Source organism: Lonchura striata, chromosome 5 (assembly GCF_046129695.1).
Source record: "Lonchura striata isolate bLonStr1 chromosome 5, bLonStr1.mat, whole genome shotgun sequence".
Taxonomy (NCBI): Eukaryota; Metazoa; Chordata; class Aves; order Passeriformes; family Estrildidae; genus Lonchura; species Lonchura striata.
This window is the reverse complement of record NC_134607.1, coordinates 21,432,366-21,459,414: the sequence shown is the minus strand read 5'-3', so window position 1 is coordinate 21,459,414 and position 27,049 is coordinate 21,432,366. Positions and strand designations below refer to the sequence as shown.

At 42.7% G+C, this 27,049-nt stretch overlaps 1 protein-coding gene across 1 annotated transcript in view; it reads left to right on the top strand.

Moving 5' to 3' along the window:
- The window catches only part of SYN3 (synapsin III), a 188,054-nt gene that overhangs the window by 140,197 nt on the left and 20,808 nt on the right, over positions 1-27,049 (top strand). Inside the window, exons 7-9 of the mRNA XM_021553949.2 lie at positions 11,500-11,562; positions 20,967-21,109; positions 26,362-26,436. Coding sequence (XP_021409624.2) covers positions 11,500-11,562; positions 20,967-21,109; positions 26,362-26,436 — 281 coding nt within the window. The remainder of the gene's footprint in view (positions 1-11,499; positions 11,563-20,966; positions 21,110-26,361; positions 26,437-27,049) is intronic.

The window sequence follows — 27,049 nt, the reverse complement described above, 5'->3', positions numbered from 1 at the left end:
AACATATTGTGGTATAATGAAGTAATTAGCTTATGGCATAAAAGAATGAAATCACATATAGAAGTAATTTGTGTCTCCTGGCATTACTTGGCAACCTGGAAACTTTGGGGCAAATGAGGTCCATGGTCCCAGGCCAGTGCTGGCGTGGCATGGAGACATGCCACCCTAGAAGGAAGAGTCCCAGCCTGTCCTAAACGACCTCATCTGAGACCTCACAGATGTGTGGGAAGAGATGAGACAGAGAGGAAGGGGTCAGCGGCTTCCCCCTCTCTCTGAGCTTTCCCAGCAGTGCTCCAAATTCCTGAAAAAGCTTGCTTCTCCCTGCTGTGGGGACACTTTGAGGCAGCTTTTGTCCATGTTCCCCTGGGACCTTGCATCATAAGCTGGGTGAATGGCCACAGCCTCTCCGCTGTTCCTCTATTCTCAGTCAGCCTCAGCTTTGGGCATGAAGGGCCATCTTCATATGGATTGTTTAAAAGTTACATCATTGAGCAATAAAACAATGAAAATACCTCAGGGTAGGAGAGGAATGTGAGATAAACATTCTTTACCAGATATTGCAAAAGAAAGCATGGCCTCATCAAACTGAATGAGCTGACTCCCACTGCCCTCGGTGTGGCCGGGGCTCCAAGCCTTACGTGTGTGATGCCGTGCTGCCACAGTGATGAGCTCAGGACAGCATTAGCCACATGAAGTCAGACAGTTGGATTGATGGATGTAATCAAATTTCCTGCCCTGGTTACAGTTTTACCATCCAAAGCTTCAGTTTAATCAGTGGTTGTACTCATTGTGGGATTTGTTTCAGGAGGGATCCCATTTACCACTCTGTTTTGGAGAGCTGGTTAATCCTTCCATGGGATAGGGTTCACATATCATGCCTCATAAACTCCCTGTGTGAGTGTTTAGGAAGAAAGGACAGGATTTGTCATTAGCACCCTGTGAGCATGTCTTCACAGCAGGCACTGAGATACCCAACCAGATGGCTTCACTCCATTAACTTCTCACAGGTGGAGACTGAGGTCCAAAAATACACAGCAGCAGCCAAGTCCATGTAGACAGCTCCATGCTCCCTCCCCAGAAAGGTCTGGGAATGGAAGCACCCAAACTGTCCCTGCATAGGCTATATACATGTGGCTTTTTTTGCCATATTCATCCAGTCCTACATCTTCCAGCTCCAAACTGGTGGGCCTGCATCATGATGTGCTTCATGAGCCTTTCAGCCCAGAGAATCTCCACACAGTGTCCCACTGAGGTTATGGAAAAATTTGCTCTGTACAAAGGATCAGAGCAGTGTTTGTGCTTTCGGGAACTCCTTCCACCAAGAACTATCATTATCCCTGTGTGGTACAGGATCAGTTTAAAATAATTTCACTTAGAGCACTCCATGGAAATCCCCTGCCAGTCACCCTCCTCACGTGCTTTTTGTCCTGAGAATCAACAGGCCTAAAAGGGCAGGCTCAGAAGAGGCCACATCTGTACAGAGTTTGCTTTCATCCCCACAAGGGCTCCCAAACAATGCCAGTGCCAGCCGGAGGTTTGCTGAATGGTATGAGAACCAAAGGCTTTCTTTGCCTTCTGTTCATCCATTAAAACCTCATGAGTCAAAATTAAGAGGACAGGAGTGGGAGCTTTAGGAGGCTGTGGTTTCTCACAAATGCCTAAAGCTAAGCACTAATGAGAAAGTTAAAAAAAAAGTCTGCAACCCATCACCAGAGCAATGCCACAATTATAGACAAATCCAATGTGCACTGCTTTACATTTATGATGCAGACAAACTGATTTAACTAATGAGGGCTGTCTATAAAGTGCATGTGAAATAGCATTCTGTCCTCAAGGCCCAGTATCAGAGATTCTTGCTACTGAAGTCCAAAAGAGCACAGATACATAGCATGGACACCTGCTACTCTGTGAGGATGGAATTAGCCAAGCCACTTCTGCCTGGGAAGTTTTGAATATTTTCTTTATTGTCCCACACACAACTTACAGATGAAAACCAATCAATTGAGAAGTTTGCAAGGATACAAAACTCTCTTTGTATACAAAACTCTCTTTGAGTTCACAATTTAAGAAATAAAACCAAGAAAAAAAAATGAAAAGCCCATTTGGCTTCTCTCACTTGAACCTAATTTTTCGCACATTAACGTTACTTTACAGCCTTTATGTAAGCCTAAACATTTAAGGTATGATTTATCTTCTTTGAGAAAGCAAACTAGTTTCTTTTCTGTGCAAAGACTTGTTGTTTGAAAGGTACTCCTGCTCCTCTGAAATTTGATCTGCGTATTTTGATAGCAACAGTTTGTACAGCACAGAAACCCTGCGAGAAGTCAGCTGCTGCATTACTGAGGTGCTGGCACTACCTCCATGAGAATGACAGCCATGACCTCAACAGAAGACTTCAGCAACTAGTTTTGAAAGATAATTTAATGGCACAGAGTTTGATGGGAAGAAAATAGGTAGGATTGTATTAAAGAAACAAGATTTTAAATAAACCCATCTTTCCAGACTAGTTTCAGACTTTGACTGTGCCTGGTTCTACCTCCAACCAGAGTGCCTGGCATGAGCTCCTCTGCTGAACCCAATGCCCTTCTTTTGGGCACATCCCCAGTTACTTCCATGTGGGTTTCTGCTCACATTCCAAAATCTTACCTGGATTCCACAATAGCCTCAGTACTGTGCCTGGGAAAAAAACAAATGTCTTCCTATACTGGGTGTGGACCAGCTCACTCACATTTGTCTCATTTATCCCTGAGAAATGGAGATATTGCCTCAGAGATGAAATCAGCTCAGGTCTCCACCTCTTTTTCCAGTAAAGGGTGAACCCTTTCTCTCTAGACAAACAGACGGAGTGGGCTCACAGAGACCACAGCATCCTTTGCCACTCCAGGCTTACCCAAGGTAAAGAAGAGGGTCTATGTGTTACTCCAAAAGGAATTTCTCTGCTTCCTGCTTCTCACCATTCCTGGCTGTTGCAGCCTGTGGTACATCAATGTGTGCTCAGCAGGGGAAAAATGCTGCTGGCCAAGGTGGTGGTTCTGAGATGAAAAAGGCTGATCCACACAGTGGTTTCTTCTGTCTTTGTCTGAATGCTTTCTCTTCAGGAGCCCCTTCCTTGTTACAGCTGGGAAAGATGTAAACAGAAGCCAGTCCCAGCTGAAAATACCTCTGCCTGTGTCCTGTGTGGAGCCTGCTTGATCTCCCTTCTGGTTTTTGCTGCTAATATCAAACTAGGTCTCTCAGCACAGAGTTCACAGACATTTAGGAGCACAGGTCACCCACGGTTTCTTCCACTTCATCGGGAGCTCTAGTGGCTTTATCAAACAGGTGGAGCAGGATTGCATCTTTTTTCATGGAGTGAGACATAAGAGGGAGACAAATACCCAAGTAGTGCCAGTGTGGACCCATGCCCTTGAAGCCTAGATAGGAAAATGTATTTCTCAGCTCTTGAGAGGTTTCAAGGTTTTGAATATCTCCAAAATCCTCAAAAATGAAACATGTAGAAATTAAATGCATGTCAGGAAAACTTCCCTTTTGCAGTTTGAAAGCATTCCATGTCCCATTTGGACTGGGGATGGGATGAAGAAGTTAATTAGTGCTTATTCACTGAATCATTGAAACATGATATTTCCACCTTTCAAAATATAAAATTTTCCCTCTGGGACTTCATTCTCTTTCCCAAGCAATTGCTGAATTTGGAGAGATTGTGAAACACAGCCCTTCCTACAGTTTTTGGCTCCTACTGAAAACATGTAATTTGAAAGTTCCCAAGAAATCTCAAAAGATACAGAGCTAATTCAAACATGGGATACAATGGCTGCCTTTCATGTCCTCAATGTCTCCAACATGAGCCAAAAATTAGTCTGGATAAACACAGAAGATTTTTATCTGGAGAAAGAAGCTTGAAACTGTGAAGCACAAGAATGAGGATGTAGGAAGAACAGAGCTCATACCTGGCCCCCACCTGCTCTAGGTGCTTAAAAAAGACACCACAACAAATTCAAGGTTAAGAAGAGCTGTTGCCAGTGTTTAACTCCACATGCAGCCCAAGGAGGAGGCAAATCCATAGAACAGGATTTACTCCCCGCATTTATGTCCCAGAGCACAAAAAGTAGAGGACGTGTATTTCACTCCAGTCCACATTAGCAAAGTATTTGAATTCCTGCATGAGCCTAAGGGCTCAAAAAGCTGAAAATATGATCTAGCTGTAAAACAGAACAAACTGAGCCCATAGCTCAAACATTTCTTGTGTGAGGCAATACCTGACTTTCCAGGTCAATGGGCAAAAGAAATGTGGTGTAAATATCTGTGGCTGTAAGCCAAAAAAGGACCCACTGTGAATTCAGGCTGAAAAAAGTAGTCAGTGGAAACTGTCATATGGGAATGGTATGACATCTGGCTGCATGAGATAGATTTGTGTGTACAACCAAAATGAAACACTAATGTGAGAGCAGACAAATATAATACATAATGCATGATAAGAACTACTCTCCTGCCCAACCCAGTGAGGCAAACAGAGGCTGTATTAGCAGTAGCAAGCTGTACTGTGCCAGGTTCATTCTCCAGCAGCTCTGTCATGGCCCAACCACAGCTGTGCTATCAAGCTCTTCTAGCCTCCAGTGTTCTGTGGGCATGTCTGCAGACTTATGGTGGTTCCATGTTGTGCTTGGGAATTTGCTTGAAAGAAGCTTATTCATCTTGAGACAGGATATGTCAGAGACTGATCTAATAATTTAACAGTACAGGTGTATCAGGGCCAGTGTCCTTGCTATGTCATTGTTCTATTTACTTGTATAGATGTGGCATGAGATGCCAGCTGCAGGGTGATACTTCCCGTAATCCTCATTCTTCTCTATGTCCAAAGTCCCTCCTGAGGCATTAATAAAGATTATTAACTGTGCTTTTAGAAAAGTATAAAAAAAGGATCTTTCAAAGAAGTCCGACTATGCCGGGTCCTCTGTGCTGCTATTTCTATAGCATTCAGTGCTGAAGAATGGTGAGAAGGAAGGAGGTGGCAATTCATTGCCCAAGAGCTTTCAGGAGCCCAGAGAGAATTTCAAATATTCCAGCATCCCATTGCCTGTACCAGGCAGCACCAATGGCTCATTGCTCATGCCAGCATCTGACATGGCATTGCCAGCCAAGTCTGCATGCAGTCATTGGCATTTACAAGGCCATGAGGCTTACAAGGAAACTTTGGAGCAATTTCTGTGGCAGACAGATATTTCTCAATGAATGTACTAATAAGCCCAGGACCTGCTTCTCATTTTACACTGACATTAGTGCACCACTCTCAGATGTGCTACAGAAGGCTGTGAAATCACAACTAAGGCCTTGGAGTCATGTGGGGGCCTCCCAGCTCTGCAGTCGTGGCACAGGGCTTCCCTTTGTGTAAAAGTCAGGGTAAGAACCATATACACCTTGTCCTTTGGTGACAGAAAACTACCTGCAGCAGACTGCATGGTGAGATTAGAGACCAGCAGTAACTGGGGCATGACTGGCTTAGTGAGACCTGTTGCAAAAGGTTATTTTCTTCTGTGAAGTTTAGGGAAGTTTGTTCTCTCCAAGGAAACCCCATGCTGACCATTTTGAAATTAGTGAGAATTCGGAGTTTTCCCAAAAAAGGGATACAGTCAAACCTACCAAGTAAAGAGAGGTTTGTTGGCCAGTATCTTGTGAACCACAGGGATTCTTAGAAGAGTGATGGCTTTGAAGACTCCAGCACAAATTCATAAAGCATTTTATTTCCCATCTATCTCCTTCTTATATATTTTACCATAGCTTAGATGCTACAGTTAACTGTATTCACCATCTCTTCCTTTGCAATGTGCTTACATATGGAATGGAATTTTCTAATTAGAGAAAAATACAGCAAAAGTCACACAACTCAGGTCAGGGGGAAAAGAAAACTCAAGAGTTTCTCCTTCTCTTTCACTGCATCCCAGAAAAATATTTGAACAGTTTCTTAACATAAGGAGTTGGGAGAATGTATTCACTCTCCTAGCAAAAAACAAAAGATAAGAAGTTTCCTTAAAGGTATCACTGCAAAATTACCAAATGAACATCATGCATTAAGGAATCATAGAAATTTTCTATGTAGTCATAAAACCTTTAAAAAAACTGCTTGTGGTTTGATATGTGATAATGGGGATTTATCAACCAGGACTGCTAGATATGTGTGTGAATACAAGCACACACATACTGCATTTTGAGTTTTTTTGCTAAGTATCTGTTTGTCTGGATATGTAAATATAATTCTCACACTTGAAGCTCCAAATAAATGAGAATAATATCAAATGCTCACACTCCTATTCTCCACTAGGGGAACCCAAATATGTCCTGTTGTAAATAAAGAAGTTACATAACATTAGAGGTGGAATCAGTGACAAAATGTTCCGGTTTGTGCTTACCCCATTTTATTCACTTCCATGAACCATTCTAACCACAGCAAGTGTTAGGAGCCCTGAAACATTGGTTTGTGGTTTGTTTACTTGAGGATGTGGAGATTAAGTCATACTGCTGGGGTTGCTGGGGTTTCTTTTTATTTTTTTTTCTCTTTTGTCATACTTTTTTAAAGCAGTGGGAGAATCAAAGGATATTTTTTATGACCCTGCTGCCATCTCATCCATCAACTGCCTCACTGCTTCAGATGCCACCTGTATATAATGCTGTCGTGATCCAGCTGTCATTGAACTCCTCCTGTCACAAGTATCTCACTGCTCTTCACATCATACCCCCTATCTCCTCCTTCCTCCTGAGACCTTTGCAGATACCTACTCCTCCTCAGGATTTACTTCAACTATCTTGAAAGCTGTCTTGAGTCCCTCTTTCCCCAGATAATGGTTTTTTTTCTTCATTGTGCTCTAATTACAATACAGTAATCAACACACAGGTGTGTGTCTTACAGGAAATCATATCACATGCAGCCCTGATCTTGCCATCCAGTGCTGATCTTCAGCTCAAATTTTTACTAAGATAGTTCCATAAACACGATGACATCATGTCATGACATCATTATTTTCCTGTAGGTTTGAATCAGCTTGCTTGCTTTTACAGTAAATTATATGTTCACAGCTTCTGCAACTTAATTGACACCAGGGAAGTGCCACACACATTACTTCCAACATTTAGGTCTAAAGGACGTGAACAACATTCCCATCATCCATTAGGTACCCACCCAAAACAGACTTTGTCATCATACAAGTGAAAGCAGCTAAGTAAACCTAAAAATCAGGTTTAGAGCATAAAAGGGAAATTCAGAATATTACTTCTGGGGGACGGGTAAAGGCAAAATTACAATACCTTATGCTATGGGGCCTTCTGGCCTGGTTGGAAACACTGGATGCTATGGTAATACAATACCAATGCTAAGAGAACAAAGTTTTAATGACTCCATCTCCCATCACCCCAAATCCCTTCTAATATGGGGGAGTTTTCCTCCATGATGTAATTGCAGCCTGTACTATTCATTTTAAGCATTGATTGAAAGGGTTTTGCCGAAGAAAGGATAGTACCAGAAACTGAAAGTTCATTGTATAAAAGATAAGGTGAACTAATGCAGAAAACTATATATAACGGAAGGAAATTTTAAAAAAGGTATTCTACTTTGTTCATGGACTACAGGACACTACAAAGCATCACAAACTTAAAATCAGCATCTCTCTTGAGGGTCTCACAGGTTTCACAGAGTCATCAAATGTCAAGGGGTGGGAAGGGATCTTAAAGACCATCCATCATCCCTGCTGCCATGTGCACGGACATCTCTCACTAGACCAAGTTGCTCAAGGCCTTGTCCAGCCTGGCTTTGAACACTGCCTGTCTAACATTGCTTCCTTCAGATCAGTTTAGATCCAACTCTGCTCTACTGCTCCACCAGTAAAGAATAGAGAAAATATTCATAAATTTACAAGAAGTACTGAAGCCCTCATTATTTGTTGGAAAGGAGGGGCAGAAGGTAAAGGGGAAAGTGTCACAGTTGACAGCCACGCTGTTTTCAAATAAAGGCTAATGTGTGCATACCAGCACTCATTTTACACACCACTGCCAAAACTGATAAACTGCAGAATCATCTTTGCAGTGACACTACACACAGAGCAGAGCCCTGAAAATCAGGGGCTGAAATGGTACCCTTTGGGCCATCAGTGTTTTAAGTTGGAAAAAGTTCCATGACTTTCTCTTCACTACTACCAAAGACATGGATGAGTTGCTAGTTCAGAATTCAAATTGCTGTTTGACTCTTAACAGGCCTCTACGTACAACAAGCTCTAGACATTTATGTAATCCTTGGCACCTCAAGGCTTTGTCACAACCTCTGGGAATACATTTGTAAGATTTTACTTCAAAGGGTTGAATTATGCATATGGACTAACACCCTGCATATGATCACTGAGCTAGCTGCAGCACTACAGTCCCATCCCAAAACATGTCAACTTCATCTAGAAGAGTCTTGTCAACAGTTCATGCACATTTTAAAATTATCAAAGTGCTTTTTACTATTTTCTAAGAAAATAAGAGCCCTTGCGGCACATAGAAAGACACAGGTGTATGTCTTTGCATTATTTCAGTAAAAACATGCTTCTCTTATTAAAATGTGATGCTATTCTGTGATTATAGTAATCTTTTTTCCTGGGAAATTTATGACTCAGTATATAAACACTCATCTCAGGAGTCTGCCCTTGTGGTGGCTTTGGCCACCCGCAGAACTTCTCACTATGTTTGTGTATGAATTGCATCAGAGTTGTGTGTATAATAGTTTCTCCCTTCTTTTGGCTTCCCTATCCATCTGGATGCTTGCCAAGTATGCTGTCTGGACACCTTATTAGCAACAAAAATGGTACTCAAATCCCAGCAAGACACTGGTGGAAGCTGGAAGTCTCCCTGTTGACTGCAGTGGTGTTCCACCACTTCAGCAAGGACTTTCCAGCAGGTTGTTGTGGACTCTGGTTTTTTTGGTCCTGCATACTGTGGAGAGCTTTTGATTACACTTAATTTCAGCACGGGCTAAGGGCACTCCACTGTCACTAGATAAACTCATTATATAATGCAGCTCTGTGCATGTGCCGTGCTCTCTTGTTGGTTCCCCCATAAGGCAGGTTCATGTACATGGAAATCTGATGGGTTTCCAGTGGCAGAGGCAGATTCCCAGCTAACCATGCCCCAGTGTTTCTCTGGAGCCACAGCTTTCCCAGCAAGGCTACCACATGTTCACAGTCTGGAACTGTCTCACCTCAAGCCCCAAGTGCTATGCCTAGGCCAAGCCATATGTGACCCCAACATGCTGGTCACCCCTACATGGGATGAGATCAAGCCTTAGTAAGAAAGCTGAGCCCATGTTTCCAAGAAGAAAAGAGAAAGAGAGAAATTTGCACAGCATGTTGTCATTGCTGGTGGTATTCCAGATTAACAGTAAACTTGGGTTGTTTACTGGATCCCAAACTTTCTTTGCATGTATACAGGAAAACAGATGCTTCCCATTCCCGGGCCCCATGCCCGAGCAGGCTCCCTCAGCAACATCACAGCAGGGGACAAAAAGCAGGGCAGCAGGGACATTGCTTCCTGCCTGTGTGTGCTTTGAGCAGGCGATAGGGCATTATCTATCCTGCACACTTCTCTGGCCTCCTTGCCAGGCTATCAGGCAGGCTCACAGCGTGCAGCTTGCTTTTCCTGCTCTGTAGGAACAGCTGCTGCCTCCGCTCCCAAACAGGGAACAGAGGCCAGGGCTTGCAGGCACTTTGGCTCAAACAGGCCACATGGGGCTGGGATGAGAGAGCTGGGAAGCGAGCCACATCTCCCAGAGCTTGAGCAGGTGGGTGCCCCAAATACTAGGTTACCTTTCATCTCCCAGCATAAAAGGCCTGGCCATCCAGAGCCCTGTCTTCAGTAAGCCTCAGGTGCAGTACTCCAATTGATTCATTTATGCCAGCATAAATTAAATTTCAGGCTCTTACAATGAATTAAAGAGGTAAAGGTGAACTAGGGGACAAAAGCATATGCCTGGACATATACTTAACCATTTGACTTCAGGATGGGCACCTGTAAGTCTCTTGCCTCTTCTTCTGAAGTAGTGGTACTGGTCCCTGCCTGTGCCAGGGCTGTGATTTATTATGCCTTTCTGTGGTCCAAAGAAGATATTTCTTTAGCTTTCTGCCTGAAGAAAGTGACACAGGCTGCTTGAGGACGTGATGCACTCACTGTTCCCCTCTCCTGTGACATTTCTTTATATAAGCAGCTGAATAGCAAAACATATCAGTGTTCATTACTAATTTTGTTATTTATAGTGAGCTGCCACAGATGGAGACTGCAGCACCATTCTATCTTTAGGGCGTAGTGCCTGCCTGTCCGTACAGACAATTGGTAATTAGCACAAGAACAAGTTGTTTATCTATTCTCAAACAAAAATAAATAGGAGACCCATTTATCCACCAAAATGCAGCTGCCTCCCTTTTCCAGCTCTCCAGGTTAACTGCTTAATGAATAGAGCTCATCACTTCAGGCACTTAAGCAAAGATAAAAGTGTCTTTAAAATAAATTAAATATGCAATAAAAAATAACCAGCTATATACTGAACAAATAGCATTTAGATGAAAAGAATCACGAGCATAAGACAACATGAAGGAAGGTCACAGGGATGCCAAGCAGAGATGTAGAATTGGACCAACCAGTACATAGGGGAAATGTGATGCATATATCCTACTTATTCCTGACATGTACTTCCTACCAGTACAGACACCCAGCTCTGAGCCAATCACTCCAAGTGAATCCTTGCATGAGGATGAAACTGGAGAAGAAGAGGCAGAGAGTGTGCTTGCAGTTCTTCAAGTAAAATCAATCCCACATGTGCTCTAAGATGACCTTGTATGCCTTGGATGGCAGGACCCTTCCCAATGGAAACGCCACACAAGCCAGGGAGAACATATGACTTTTTTTTATATTTTTATTGCTGATTCCAATCCTCCTTGCTGATTCACTATACCCAGCCCTGAAGGTGGAGAAGAACAGGCTTTATGAATAGATGGACTTCATGAGTTGCACCTAAGTGTTGGCCCCACTTCCTTCTCTCCTTGTCCTCCCACCCTCCCTGTGGATGGGAGGAGTGCACTCACTATTAAGGCCAAAGTAGTCTGTGTGGAGAAGGAACAAATAATCCTTGTCTTTCTCACCATTCAGGTGTTTCCAGCTTGCAAGTGCGACAGTGTTTTACATGCATATAGGTGTACACAAATCCTTATGTACAGAGTGGGAAAACTGCTATCACACAGCAGAAGAGGGTCAGATCAGAGGAATTCTGCCAGGCCTCCATTTTCAATCATATGGGATCCACTAAAGCACTATTTGCTCACTGCCCTACCATCCAGGCAAATTTTATTTGGCCTTCTTATTATCCAGTTTACAGCATCCAGGAAGGGGATAAAAGCTACTAAATAAAATAAAATTATTCCAAATACAGTGGCTGTGGGAAAAACAAACAAACAAACAAAATAATAAAAGGGTCCTTTTGTCTTTCAGCTCACAACTCCAAATTTTCCTGTAGTGGTCAAGCTGGGACATGCTCATGCTGGAATGGGGAAGGTAAGTAAAAGGGAAAAAATATATTTATCTGGAAACAGATATATATGTGGTTCAGCATTCCTGTGATAGCACATGGCATGTGACCAGCCAGCCAAGGGGTTAAACCTCCCCACAACCTATCTGGGTCGCACTGGCTGTTCCTGTGGGAGAAAAGGCCTTTTTACACTGTCACGCACTTGGAGACAGGCAGTGGGATGGGGTTGGAGGCTGTCTGGGATGAGGGAAGGGGGGTTGGTGAAGGGTGGGGGAAAAGCTGGCTGGGCTGAAGTCATTAGGCTTGTCTTTTATACATTTTCTCTTCTCCTGAAAGTGGTAGTGTTGTTTGTTCAAGCACCTGTAGAGTGCTGCTACACCCCATAGCACTTACAATGAGGAGCTGTGGCACTGGGCTTCTTGAGTGCATTATGATGACCTTATTCAAAAAATGGGAGCCCTTCAGTTATTTTTTTCCTCCTTGCAAAGAAGAACAAGACCTTACAAAACAGAGTGGCTGGTTGCCTGCCAAGGAATCCTGAAAAACAGTTCACTACCCAGAAGGACCTGTTTGTTTTTCCCAGGCTCCCTGGGATCTTTATTCCCCCAGTGAATTAGCAGTCTCTGTTTCTTGGGGTGACTGGGCTCCCCTTTCAGTGAGGCATCACCAGCACATTCCTGCTGCACTTGTGTCTTTTTCTTGCATTTATCTTTTCAAAAGGCATCCCCTATCTGTTTAAAACTTGGTTTGTTCAGAAGTACAAAATTGAGGTATCATCTCTGAATCCAAATGAGTGGTACGTGAACTTCGTAACTAATATGCTTGTCGTGGTGCCTCCCTAGACCTTCTCCTGGCTTTGCACTTTGCCTGAAAAATATATATAGGTACACCAAATTTAAACTTGGAACAATTTGTTTGCTTGTGCTCTGGAAACAGAAGCCCATTCTGGCTTGCTGGATTGCACATGGAGGATCTAATAATCTTTCTTGCTTTGGTTGCAATGTTCCCCTGTCTGGGTGGTAGCTGCTGGGGAGGAAGTGGGCACAGATGCCTATGCCAGTGGTGGAGCTGGCTTTCAGTATCAAGGAACAAAGATGTAAATACGCAAGAACTGTTGGTTAATATATTGGTGCTGCCTGTGTTAAGCAGGCAGAGGTGTCATTGAATTAGAGTTGTGCAGACAGCCTAGAGGTGCTTGTACAGAGCCACTAACTTGTTCCTAGGATGGGTTTCATTAGAAAAACCAACCAGGACAAAGCAGGAGGAATATCTCTCCCTTGGGACCCTGCAAGCCTGCATGTCCCTGACTGCTCTGCCATTTCACCTGTAATGCAGGGCTTCATGTGTCTCATGCACCAAGGATTCTTAGTGGCTACAGAAATGAGGGCAAAATCGGAGAAAATCGTGCTCCAATTTAAACAGCATTTCCAGACAAAACTCTCAGCAGAATATTGTCTTCTGCACTACACACCAGATCTTCTTCCACCTCATACTTTCCCTCCCTTTTTATTCTTTAATTATGTTGATTTTTGCTGTCACAAGTTAAGGAGGAAGAGAGTTTCTATTCAGACTCCTGGCACAATTGTACTCAGAGGTACAAGGAGGGTATGTAGGAAGTCGTTCCAGATAAAGATAAGCTAACAGCCAGCATCTTAGAAGAAAGAATTGGTCTAAAGCCAAGTTTACTTTAGTCCATTATGAAATTAATGACTACTAGCAAAGTCTGGATGTGCATTTGGGCACAGAGTTTCAACACTGCTCTGTTCAGTAGATGGGGAAGGTACAGGAAGCAAGGGTTGTTGACCTTATGGTTTTAGTTTGGGCCCTTCTCCAGCCACAAGCAGCCAGGGAAAGTTGAGACTGATTAAATTTTCTCTCTTCAGGCTCACTGCATTTCATTGCACAGAGCAAAAAGAGAAGAAAGAAAGATAAAATAAAATAAAGAATAAATCAGTCGGTTTAAAATACAAGTAACAAGAATTTGTTTCATGCTTTTTTTGAAACTGTAGGGTTCAAGCCCAAGTGGGAGTGACAAAAGAAACCACAGAAAATATCAGGAGAAATACAGAGAAGTGCATTTATGGGTATGCTAGAAAATAACACTTACAGATTAAAAAAAATCAAACTTACAATAAAGTAATGAAGAGGAGGGAAGTTCCCAGGAGACATTATGGTGTTTTTAACTGTCATAATGCAAAAGCAATAACCAGTGAGATTAGAAAGAGCTAAATTATTTCCTTGCACTGGTTTTCAGAAGTAGAGACGATAACAGGAAATAGCAGGTCTATAGCTATAAAATATACATAATATGAAAAGAGATAGGTTTGCTTTTGGTTTGATGTGTGCAACAAAGTAAATATTAATAAAGCACCTGCATCAGGTCATGTTTTGTATTAAACCAGTGATTGCAGAAACAAAGGATAAAATAACTGATGTATTAGCCAAAGTACACATGTGAGTATTAAAATAGTACTTACTGCAACAAATGATGCCAAGACAGTGAGCCTTGTATTTGTACCTGCAATTGGTGCTTCAAAGGACGTGAGCATTCAGGTTACAGTGTTATTACAACATAAATTGTCAAGGAAGTACTTACTTTTTCTTTTTGTTATTAATGATAAAATCACATGTAATGGGAGGCACCAACACATAGAAGAATGAGCAAAGATGGGAAGTCCAGGCACTGTTATTCTTTATTTGTCTGAGGCAGTGGCCAGGAGCCAGAAGAATTCTGGATGCAGAAAATGCCTCTTCCCCAAAGAGTTCCACCATCTGCTTTCAGGGAGATTTGTGTCATTTCACAGTTTTCTTCAGTTTCTCTGTGTTACATACCAGAGGAATTATAATGATTACCTGATACTTATTGCTAATTCATTTTCATAATGTTCTTGGCAGTGAATGTGTTGAATGTTTATTATTTTGCAATAATTGCTAGAAGGAGCATAATTATAATAGACTTTCATTTTCACATATTGTTTGTTTTGACATAATTTTCACCAGATTCACTCACCACATTTTTTAATCAGAGGGCTGAACAAAAAATCCTCAAAGCTAAAATGAACAATAACCACAAGAGGACTTGTACAAAATAGGCTCTATTGACTGCCTTCCCCTTAAGGGTGGGTCACCACAACTGTCTTTAGCTTGGGAGAGGAGCAGCTATTATTCAGGATCAGAACCAAAAGGGGTGGCAGTATACCTTTCATGAAAGAAATGGTCTTGCCAAGTGATGTGTGCATGTGAGGTGCACATGGAGATGGAGAAAACAAATTTGCAATAACAGGCATCTTTTGAAATTTCCATTGAGAAATGCAGAAACAATAGTTTCTCTATTGACTTGAACAAAGACACCAGTAATAGCCTTCACTCAGGAACAGACAATCTTCTCATCTAAAAACAGAACACATGCCCCTCAGCCCCTCCCTTGGTAATTGTTATCCTCCTTCCAAAATTTGGAGTCACTTCATATTTCCGTGGCATTGGAAGATTATAATAAGTGCTCTCTGTGCTGCTGGCCCTGTGCAGCATCAATACAAATAAAATATTTGTAGAAATACTGCTTAGACAACTGTTTACAATGGAGTCAGCAGAGAAGGACCTTTCTCATGTTGTACTTCAGTTGCACAGACTCATATGATCAACAGTACTCAAGGAATCTTTCAGGGAATGGATGGACACTGAAAGGAGATGTCTTTCCATGTGCAGAACAGAATGGCTGTTTATCCAGCAGCTCCTTAGAGGTCAAGGCATTTTTAAGCATTGTGCAGTTTGAGCCTACCTAGCCCAGAAGTAATTGGGGGTCTCTGTTGAATAGGGACAGCACTGCAGTGAGAAAGGAATAACACTTCTTCCTGACTCCGGATCTCAAAATGCCAGAGCCCATGGAAAAGAATAAAGCTCTGAGTGTGTTAGTATTTGCCATTTGTGTGTTAACATGACCCTAAAGTGCCCTAGGAACAGAGCCCAGTATTGCAAATTCACTCAAAGAGCCTCTTCACCCCTTCCTGGTCAGATCATGAGAAGGAAACAACTGCCAGATCTACAAAGAGAGGAAAACCAGTATCTGTTCATGTGACTTTACCTATATTTATATCAGTTTTATATATATGTATATTTTGCTGCTCCTACTTTATTTTTAGACCTCTCTAATTAGGTCAGTTTAAGAGTTACTCCTGTCCCCTCCTGCCCCATAATTATGAAAACACCTCCCCAGTACAAATCCCGGCTCAGATGAATTTATGACATTGTAGAAGAAAAACTTGTTGTTCATAATAAGATGGTCAGAGTTATTTTCTCTCTTACTGGATGGGAAAGACTTCTCTGCTTCTTTTTTTTCCCCTGGTATAAATATAGCACAAACTAAACAGAGCCACTCTGTAATGTAAAAATACTGCAAGGTTTTTATCAGGAAGGACAGCTCGTCACCTTGTCTCTCTCGGGACTGGAAATAGAATGTTCCAAAAGTGAGAGCTTTGAAACTCCAGTATGCTAAAGGGGAAAGGAAGGGAAAGGGCTGCCTCAGTTTGTCAAGGAACAAATATTTTCTTTTAGAGAAGACAAATAATGACTTGACATGTAACATTCATTCACAACAGAGCAGCCCAATCACTGCATTCCCACTGACTCATAAGTGAGGATGTTCCAAATGTCTTGAAAATAGCAAAACCATCCCCATTTCTTGCACATCAGTCTGAAAACTTTTGCTGAACACAGAAAACAGTGACTGACCCAAGGCACCAAGGACTACAGCAGCCAAGACCTGGGCTCTGTATTAGGAAGGTTCAAAGAATTGTGAGGATAATAAGGAAACGCAGATGCCATTGTGACTTCACTATTTTGGGGTGGGTCAAAGTTAGGCCTAAACTGATTGTGATCAGTTGGATTGGGTATTTCCTGAGAAAAAGAGCATAATTTGGGGTAGAGGAATGGAGAGATTCAGGAAACCATCTGCACAGAACTGTTCCTGAAGACCCACTATCCCAGGATGGTAGGGTCCCTACAGAAAGGCTGAGAGTAGGCCAAGATGGACAAAAAATCACAAACTTTGTGTGGCTGCACCAGTTCCTCTGGAGGAAAACACTCAGACCATGCACTTTCACAAGCCTACCAAGACTCAGTTAAACACCACATTGCGAAGTCCAGCCCTGGCTCAGCCTTGGACACTCACCTTCCAGCTGAACCTGGCTCTAACTTCATTTTGGACACAGAAAGTGCTTCTGCAAATTATCTCCAAAGTGATGTGTGTTTAGCCTGTAGGGCAGAGTTAACCAAAAGCAGAGTTCACACTGGATGACACTTGAGAAAGGCAAAGCTAGGGCAGTCCTAGCAGACTAAGATAATTATGGCACTTTGGCTAACCAACTGTTTTTTCATGTGGCCACATAATGAAAGCAAAAAGGGGCTGCAAAGCAAGACCTTGCAGCACTTAGGCTCAAGATGAGGGAGGAGAGCTGTAGCCCTGGGACCCTGGTGTCCACATCCAGAAGAGGCAGCAGATTAGGGAACTGTGAGACAGAGAAAGCAGAAGTTTCTACCCAGACAGATCCTTCACTGAAGGAAGTTGTGCTCACACGGGTCTCAGGTGCGGCTCAGACTGCCTAGGAAATTGCTACAGTGGGGTTTTAACTCTGGCAAAGCCAATCCAAAATCCTGCCTTGCAAGAAAGGCCTCAAAACAACATCTGTGACAGGGATGGAGCAGAATGTTTCTTCATTACCTGTCCCTTGGACTACTCTCCACCTAAAGGCAGAAAGATCAGTGCTTCTCGGACAGGTGCCAGACACAGATGATGTGGTGGCATCAGGCTCTGACATGCCACCACAGGGCAAAGGGATGGTTACATCCGCATGAGCACTTCCCCGGCTATCCAGCCAGACTCTCCTTTCCAACAGGGAGCATGCTAGGCCATCACTGGTGCCTGGGTTAGAGAAGAGAGCCAGAAGGGGAGGAGGAGCTTTCTTACTCAGAAAAAGCACTTGTCAACACACTGGCCCAAACCCTTCTTAACAGGTCACTAAAATGCTACAGCAAACAGCAACTTATGGCTTCAGAATGAGTCTACTGCTGCTCAAACAGCCAGCACAGCTAAACAAACAGGCTGCCAGGATAGGGGCTGTGTTTGTATTCACTGTTTGCACTCGTCTATGCAGTTAATGGGATATAGCATTTATCCTAAGAAGGTTGCAAAATAAAAGAGAGAAGGGGGGAATGGCTTCCTGTTGATTTCTTTTCAACTCCTTTTATCAGTTTCATGTATTGGCCAACCTGCCATTTTAGAAGACAGATTTGTCTCTTGTTAGGTAAATTGTAAACTTTGCTCTGGATTGATTTTTAATAGTACCTTCTTAAATAATGCCCTCTGGTGTCACACTACATACACCCTGGATTTGGTTATGTCTGTGATTTTTTCTTCTGTTAGGAAAATGGATATCTTATTGACATCTAAAACAGTTACAAGGCATGAGGAAATGAATTATACAAAATTTAAAAGTAGAAAGCTAATAAAATGGGGGACTCAATAGATAAGGCAGGAAAATAAATCTAATTTGACTGTAACTTGAGTGCTTCCTGTTTATGAAGTAATAACCGTACCCTGGGATAAACCAGCATTAACCCAGAACACGGCTCTTGTTTTGTCAAATTTGGCTGGCTCTAACAATTAACAAATGGTGGCTCAGATTTCAGCTTTGGTGTGGTGATTATTTTGATGCCTGGTGGGAAATAAGGCTGTGATCCCTTACAAGGGGACTTCTGTGAGTTGCTTTTTCTAAAAAGTCCATGGGAAGTACTCTGGCACAGGCCAGGGAAGATGCCAGAGCTGTTTCCTGAGGACTGTGCAGTGGTGTAGCACTGGGGAAGTCATCTTTATTTTTCATTTTTTACTTTGTGCCCTTGGTGAGTCCCCCCTCTTTATTAACCCAGCCAAAAGTCCTCAGGCTCATTAGAGAGAACATTTTCAATTGCTTTCCTTCTCTCCCTGTAGGGAAGGGGTGGTGGAAGGAATGGACCCTTCCTTTCCAGACATGCTGTATTTTTGAGGAAACATCACATTTAACAAGATGAGCTCCTTTCTAACAATATCAATGTAGTCTAATTCCAGTCTGGAGGGGGCAGCTGCATCGTTTCCTCTGCTCTGGGTCAAATGTTCCTGGGCTGAGGATGCAAACATTTCAGTTTGGGCCCCAAGACATCTGTTGTACAAGCACAGCACTTTGTTTCAAATCCCACAGATGTCCTTGTTCCAAGTAGGTCATTATATAATGGCTTTTGTATTTTCTCACTCCCAAAAGGGTCCTGGAGAATATGTTGTAACACCGTGTCAGTTCAGTGTCCCCTGCCCTTGCAGTCCCTCCTGTGATCATCTCATCTGGGTGGGACTCTCTTGCTTGATGTCATTCAGCCCAGGGCAGCTCTTATCAGTGCAACAAAAATACCCAGGTCCAACACAGCCTGCATTGTTTCCCTCTGGTATTTTGCAAGTCCAGGCTCTGGGTTCCCTCTCCCATTCTCCCTGCTGCCTCCAGGGCATTCCTACCAGCTCACTCTGCCCTACACATCCCCACTCAGAGGCAAACAACACAGCCTAGAGCAAGGCTGCTCCTCCTGGATGACATGTAATGGTTTCGTATCCCCTTTATATTTGTTTTTTGTGGTTTTTTTGGGTTTTTTTGGGTTTTTTTGGTTTTTTTGTGGTTTTTCTTGGGTTTTTTTTTGGTACCCTCCCTTCGCAGGGATGACTGTCATCACCCTCTGCTCCTTTCCTCAGCAGTTCCTGGATGGTGAGACCACAGTCCTCACTACAGCAAAAAGGAGAAGGACTAGGGGTATTTGCTGGTCAGTAACAGGAGAAGCAAAGATGAGTTCTTTTTCCTATTCAGGCATCTAGAAATGGTCACAGGTCAAACTGGTTGCACTTTTCACCTTCCCCACAACTGTTCCATTTTTGAAAGCTTTTCTGCAACAGGATGTGGCTAAATCTTTGTATGTGCTCTATGTGTAAGCTGGCACTCACACAGAACAATCTAAACACAGTAAAACAGGTTAGCAACAAGCTTGTTCTCTGTTCTCTAGTGAAGATGGTTCCCACCCTCCCATGGTTGAAAGCAGATATATAAAACCACTTGTTTGCTTTTTGCGAAGAAACACCAAACACTATTGCATGTGCTTCCTTCAGCTGGCTCCACAGAGTCTGGCATCACTCTCCTTTAACATGTGTGCTCAGGGGTGCAGCTGGGAAGCTTTTCTAGAGAAGAGACCCATGGATTGTCACCCATCCGTGCACACTTAGCAAAGCAGGGTTGCAATCCCCAGCTGTGGTCTCAAAGCATCACCAAAAATACAAAGTGAGGGTAATAATGTACAGAAAGTCACTCATTTGCTCATTCTTTTCATACAGTCATGGTATTTTCTCCACAAATTAATCCAGCCTTCCTGCATATGTCCAGCCCTAAGGAGCAAGACTTGTACAAGTTTCCGTGATGCACCAAACCAGTGTTTGCCAATACACTAAAGGCCATAGTTAAAGATATGAGTGAGGTGAAGTTGTCCACTATATTCTTGTTACCTGCTTGTTCAGTTTTGCTTTCCCAAATCAATGAGCTTTTTTAGAGGTTTGATTATATCATTAGAACTCCTACTGTTTTGGTCATTCCTCATTTCACTTTTTATTTTTATTAAATACAGAGCATTTCCCATAACTGAATACAGATCTGCAAAAAGCTATCTTCTCAGAAAAATTGTAGCTCATAGGTCTCAACTGCTCCTTTGTTTCCAAGTGAGAGTCAAGTCTAACACCCAACCACCTGTCCTACACACATGCCCATTGCCTCACACTCACACAAGTCTCCCCAAGAATCAAAAACTCCCCCAGAGACATTCTTTTCCTTTAGAGTTTGTGTCCAGTCAAGAGACCTGCACAACTCCTCAAAGAAAGTCTGAAGTGGGTTAATGTGAAATGCCAGGGAACTGAAGGCTAGAGGTGAAGACAACAAGCTCTCATGTTGATTTCCTGGAATTGGTTTGTATTTCCTGACCATCCAAAAGACTCTGTTTTCATCCATCCCAACATGGGAAACAGCAGTTGTAAAGTTAGAAAGAAGTAATACCTCTTAAGAGATTGACTATTTTTCTGAAGCATCCTAAAAGCAAAGAGCATTAGCAAGATCCACTTGGGCAAAGGTCTAGCTGTGTCTCTGGTGCCAGGATTAGCAGGGCTGGTGCATGAGGAAGGAGAATGGGATGGATTTGGTCTGGGTTGATGTGCTCTGGGAAGCTTCTCTATTTGAATCACAGAAGCCTTGCTCTGTCCTCAGCTGTGTCTGTGTGGGGTTTAACTGACATTGTGCTATTCAGGTGCAGAGATTACTTCTGCTCACCAAGTATTCATGTTCTTTTTGCTCTTGTCTCCTTTTCACTGGATATGATAATCAAGGTCAAAGTTGAGAACCAGCACGACTTCCGGGACATGGCCAGCATAGTAGCCATGGCAAAAACCTATGCCACCACCGAGCCATTCATTGACTCCAAATATGACATCCGAATCCAGAAAATTGGCAGCAACTACAAGGCTTACATGTGAGTGCATGGCTGTGCCAGAGCAAGATGGGGAGGAGACAGTGCTATGGATATTATCGAGTCGGTGTCTGCTCTGGGCAGGAGTAGGTAGCTGACTTCACTTCCTTGAAGAATAACCCTGCTGTTCTCCTCCCACCCCTGAACCCAGATCCCTCATCCACCAATCATCTTCTCCATTAGTCACTGTCAGGTCATTGTTTCTGGAATGTCAATCTCTGTCTGTCTTTTTCTGAGATTCAGCTAGTATAATGACTGTGCTCAGCCATCACCTCTCCATCCTGTTGTTGAAGGGCTCATCTTTCCCAGCAAAATCCTCCAGCTCCAAGTACCCTCTAGCGGGAACTGAACCCGCCCACTTTCCACCTGGAGAAAAAAATAAAAAAGATTGAACTAGCTGCAGCTCCTGGAGTCCTACAGTGTCCAGGCCATAGCAGCACCGCATCCTTCAGCCCACAGCAGCACCCTCTCCTTTCCCCAGCTGCAGATCACAGCAACACATCACATGAGGGGCACAGAGCACCGGGTGTGAACGGCTCAGCTGGGGCAGCACACGGCGTTTCTGTGGGCATTTTGCATGTGTGCTCCTTGACACATACAAAGGAGGGAGTGGAGGTGAAACATTTCTGTGGGTGCCCCAAAGCTCCTCCCTGCTCTGTGGGGTAGGTAGTGAGGGAGGTGGCACGACAGCAATTTTCAGTACTGGTATGTTTAAAAGTATTAAAAAGCATTCAGCCAAACTTCAGTAGTTACCACGCTCAATTAGAGATGCAACCACATGAGTCAGTAAAACACCTGTTTCTTCTTACTACAAACCAGTAAATGAAAAAAGCCACACAGCACAGCTTCTCCCAGAAGCTCCTTATCCAACCAGAGAATTCTGGACAAATAGTCAGCTCCAGCAGTACATTCTTCAGATCGCCAGATAAATTGCATATGTTACCTAATACTCACAACACTGTAACTGTTTGGTCCATGTCTACAAACCTCTAGGCCATAGTTCTGCTGAAACATAGCTAAACAAGATAATCAAATGTACACAATCACATATTTTTCAGCTATAACTGCCTAAAATTCCAAGTTGGATTCCTAGCACAGAGATGTTTAAGAAAACTAGATAATGACTGAGTGACATTCTTCATGGGAAGAAAGGACATGGGAAACACTTGCCTACTTCATGTGATCTCAATGAAAGAAAATTTATTTTTAATTGAATCAGGTCAACAATAGCACAATTGCCTAATACTACATTAACATCTCAGAGAGTCTGACTCAAGTTGGCCAAAGGAAAGAAGGTTTAAAATATCAATTAAAATTCCCTATTCCTGCCAACACACCCAGCCTTGGCTCCAGAGCTTGCTCCCCAACTGCCTCTAACTGAAACAAAGGCCAAGTTAGCCTGACTATACTCTCTCCTCACTTATTATTTGCACTCACCATGCACTCATCCAGAACAGGGATCAGAAATAAAACCAGATGACTGAGGAAAGAAAGCAGTCACACTAAGACCTAATCCCACTTGGGAGTATAGCTGCACAAACAATTGTTTTCTAAAGAAAAAATGTTTTCATGTGAAAACAGTCATGAACAGAGAACACCTTCATGAGAAATGAAGCTCATTAGCAAAGAAAACAAACAGCAAAATTCACCCAGTGACTTGCTAACCCAGGAGGTTGACTTAGATTCAAAAAACCTTCTATGGGTGTGAGCTTGGGAGAGTGGTATAGTCAGTCCCAACAGGAACTTTTCCTTCCACCCCAGCATTAGCAAAATAAGTTATTTCTATGGCATAAGTCCCTAGTATGTCCAAAGACAGAGGTAAAAGAACCCAAAATATCAGAGCTCTCACTGGTGTCCCACATAGGAGACTCAAAACCATTAGTCATGCTAGCAAATCTCAGCCTTAAAGGCAATTCCAGCATCTGCAGTAGCGTCATACTAAGTGACTTGCTTTGATCTGTGAGCCATGGAATCTATCCAGTAATTTTATACATTCACCCACACATATAGACTTTAAAAACCCTTTTCTTTTGAGAAAAAAACTGCACTAAAATTCTCCAGAATATGTTTACTTTGCACCAAGCATCTGCCAGAGGGAGGATACTGCAGGGTGAGTCATGCATTCCTCCCTGCCCCAGATGTTCAATGCACTTCCTTCCAGCCCATGGCCCAAGGCTTCAGTTCAGTTTCCCAGTTCAGCTTCAGTGCAGTGACTCCAGATTTACACTGCTAACAAACTACAACTTTGTCCATGCCTTGAACCAGTCTGAAAACAGCAGATAAGCAGCACATGATACGTGCCTAAAATTCCACCAAGTGTATTTGACTGCCATTGTAATACTGGTTAAGAGAAAACATGAAAACTGTTCATGTTACAGGGGAAATGGGGGCAGAAATTATGCTTCCACACTCATCCCATCATCCCAACTGGAGGCAAACAACAGGATCATGTCCAATTTAGACTCATTAAATGTTGCTCACTTTGAATTAAGCCAGCAGCTACTGGCTTTCAGACATGGGCTATTCTTGCCACCAGCTCTTAGTAAGAGGGTAATACCCTTCCTCTGTAGTTTCATGAGTGAGATTTCTGACTTGTCATTTCCAATGCAGTTCAATGTGCTCTGTAGGGAATACCACATCAACCATGTCTAAACTAGAGCTACTCACAGACTGAGATAGGACACCAAGAGCTCTTGATCTGCTCATTTTTCCACTTCTAAAGAATGCTGAAAGTATTGTGGTCACAAATCTGCTTAAGCAACTGATCTCTAAAAGTTTGGGGTCCTTCTCTTTATGATACTGACTGTACACTGTGTGGCCCCTGATGTTTAGGGGTGGGAAGCCTTTCAGTCCCTAAGAGAAATGGGGCTGGGAGCAGAACATCCTTAGCAAACTTTTTTTGTCTTAAGTCTCCTTTTTCATTTCATACAATGCAAAAAAGAAAATCTAAAAGAATCAGTATGAGGAGCAGTTGGAGCACTTGGTCTATTTAGCTTAGAGAACAGGAGACTGAGGGGAGGCCTCATCACAGTCTACAACTTCCTCAGAAGGGGAAAAGGAGGGGCAGGCACTCATCTCTCCTCTCTGGTGACAAGTGACAGGACCCAAGGGAATGGTCTAAAGTTGTGTCAGGTGAGGTGTAGTTTGGAATCAGGAAAAGGTTATTCCTAGAGGGAGTTTGGGCACTGGAACAGCTCCCCAGGGAAGCAGTCACAGCACCACATCTGACAGAGTGCCATAAGCATTTGGACAATGCTCTCAGGCACATGGTGTGACTCTTGGGGATGGTGATGTGCAGGGCCAGGAGTTGGGCTCGATGATCCTTTTGAGTCTCTTCCAACTGAGAATATGCAGTGATTCTGTGATTCTGTAAGTTTGGGGGCACAGCTGACAGCTGAACTCCTCAAACTTGCTTGGAAGAGAGTAATCTTGACACAGACTGTGGTGCAGGGTTTGGTGTCTGATCCAGTGGGCTTCAAATAAAACTCTTCTATTTCAAAATAGCAAAGTTCCCTAACAGGAATGTTAGGAATACAGCAGAGAGAGATATTTTAAATCTTATATCCAAAACTGGCTCAAGATGGATAGGTATAAACAAGTCCAACAAATTAGCCCAATGGCTCAAGCAGAGTTCTTATTTTGGGAGCTTTCCCATGTCAAATTTCCTTGTAAAACTGTCAAACTGTGGTTTAATTTTCTTAGGGACAACACAGCTGCTTACATTTAGTATGCCAGGTACATTTTCTAAACACCGATGTCAAATCATCTTGTCACTAATGAGACTCTAGGAGTTCCCACCAGTACTAATTGGATTTTGAAAGACCTCTGCCACTGCAGGGCAATTTTCTGTTAAAAATAAATGATAGCAAAGAGTGGTTCTTCCCATTGCAGAACTGAAAAATAAAATCCTAAGAATGTTTCTCAAAAGAGAAAGAAAGGCTGAGGACTGAACACTGACCTTACAGGCCATCAAAGGGCTCATGACAGTCCAAGCTTGAGGAGGAATCCATTCTTTTGCTTAGGAAGTAGGGCAGCAAAATGGATGCTGGGTGAAGGCAACAGGCCCAAAAGTGAACTATATGAAAACACAATTATTTCACACATGCTCCTTGGCCCCCCCAGTCCACTCCATTAAACATGGTCACAAAGATCATTTCAATTTCACAGCAACTAAACATACTAGTTTGGAGGAGAATTGGGAAAAGCACTCCAGGGTGTCTCTCACAAGAGTAAAGGGGAGCCTTAGGTAGTCAGCTATAATGATTCAAGTTTATAGTGTAGCAGGACATCAGTATTACCACTGCTGAATTTTGCATAATCAGTGTCTTTTGTATGTGCTGCTGAAAATGTGAGAGAACTGCTAGCAAGGGCTCCCACAACCTCATATTGAAGTGTTGGATCACACCTCATACTCCCCTCATAAATCTCTTTCAGCGTGGAGAGGCTTCCTGGTTGTATCCTGTCAGCTTGTTGACTTGTCCTGGCTTGTACACTATGGAAGGGTTATCTGGAGTGTTGTCAGAGCAGGCTGTCCAATGTCTGCCTTGGGCCCAAGGTGAAGAAAAGGAAAATTTTCACCACTGACACTGATGGTGAAACCAGGAATTTTCTAGCAACAGTACCTCTTTTGGAAAATAAGTATCAGTTGCAGCCAATGAAACTCCAAAGATCTTGGAATAAGAAATTCTCCAAGTCCTAACCCAGTGAGCCACCATGAAAAGTCAATGAAAAGTCAATATGATAATATATTTTATGACATCAGTACCACTGAAATCAAATTAAAGTGGACACAGAAGTACAACTGAAATCAAATTCAGGTAGACCCAGAATGTCAGAACTGATATTCTGTGAAGCTGCTCTGCAAATATTTGCTTGGAGAGCTTCTGTTCCATGGATGGAGGATGCTACCCATTGCAGAACATAAGAGCGATTATCCTAGAGATCTTTTAAACACCTTTCAGCTCCCCTAGGTCTAATGTATAAAGAAAGGAAGTACTCACAGAGCCTGATGTGTGCTCAAGATTCCTTAGAGGTTTCTCTGCCTAAAATCCTCAGTCAGTTTTTCATGAGTCTGAACAACATATCCTGTATGGAGTGTTGTTCAGGAAGGATTTGGAAAGGCTTCTGGGAGGAAGAACCTCACCTCATCCCCTCCTGTACAAGCACAGAGTCAAGAATGAGGACTACATTATGCAGGAGGATGGGTCAGGAGTCTATTTTCACGTTCAGGTTATGTTTTTGGTTTGTTTTCCTAGGAGGACTTCCATCTCTGGAAACTGGAAGGCAAACACAGGTTCTGCGATGCTGGAACAGATTGCAATGACAGAGAGGTAAGGAAGAGGGTTTCAAGACAGTATGAGTTATTCTTGGGTTAGAAGGGAGGAATTGTATTTCTGACTTTGGTTAATTAAGAGAACTGGTAAGAGAGGTCTCCTGAGAGGCTGAATAAAGACTTTAAAAGACCGAGTGTTTTCTTAAAAAAACACTAAGGACACAAAGACAAACTGTCCTGTTTTGAAGAACAGACTGAAAGTACAGCTAGAAACTAACATTGCTAAATCATTAGATCTTTAGTGAATGCAACCACAGGAAACAAGACCAGCATGCTAGGTCAAGCGTACCAGTACAAACATGTAGGGATAAAATCAGAAAGGTCAAAGCACAAAACACAAAGTAACATTACTTTGTATAAGTATATTACTAATGAGAGGCAGAAAAAGAGTTTTTCTTCTGCTTAACAGAGGAAAAAACTGTTGGTTGGAGTGCTGAAAGCACATTTTTGCTTTAGTCTCACAAAAGTGGTCACTGTCTTAAGCTAAGGTCTTCTCACTGTTGAATAGAGCAGAAAGAATTCCATCATGCATCTTACAGACTAAAATTTGCAAATGTTACTTCCATGTATTCAAATCACTGTGATATTTGCTAATACTGCAACTGCCTGAC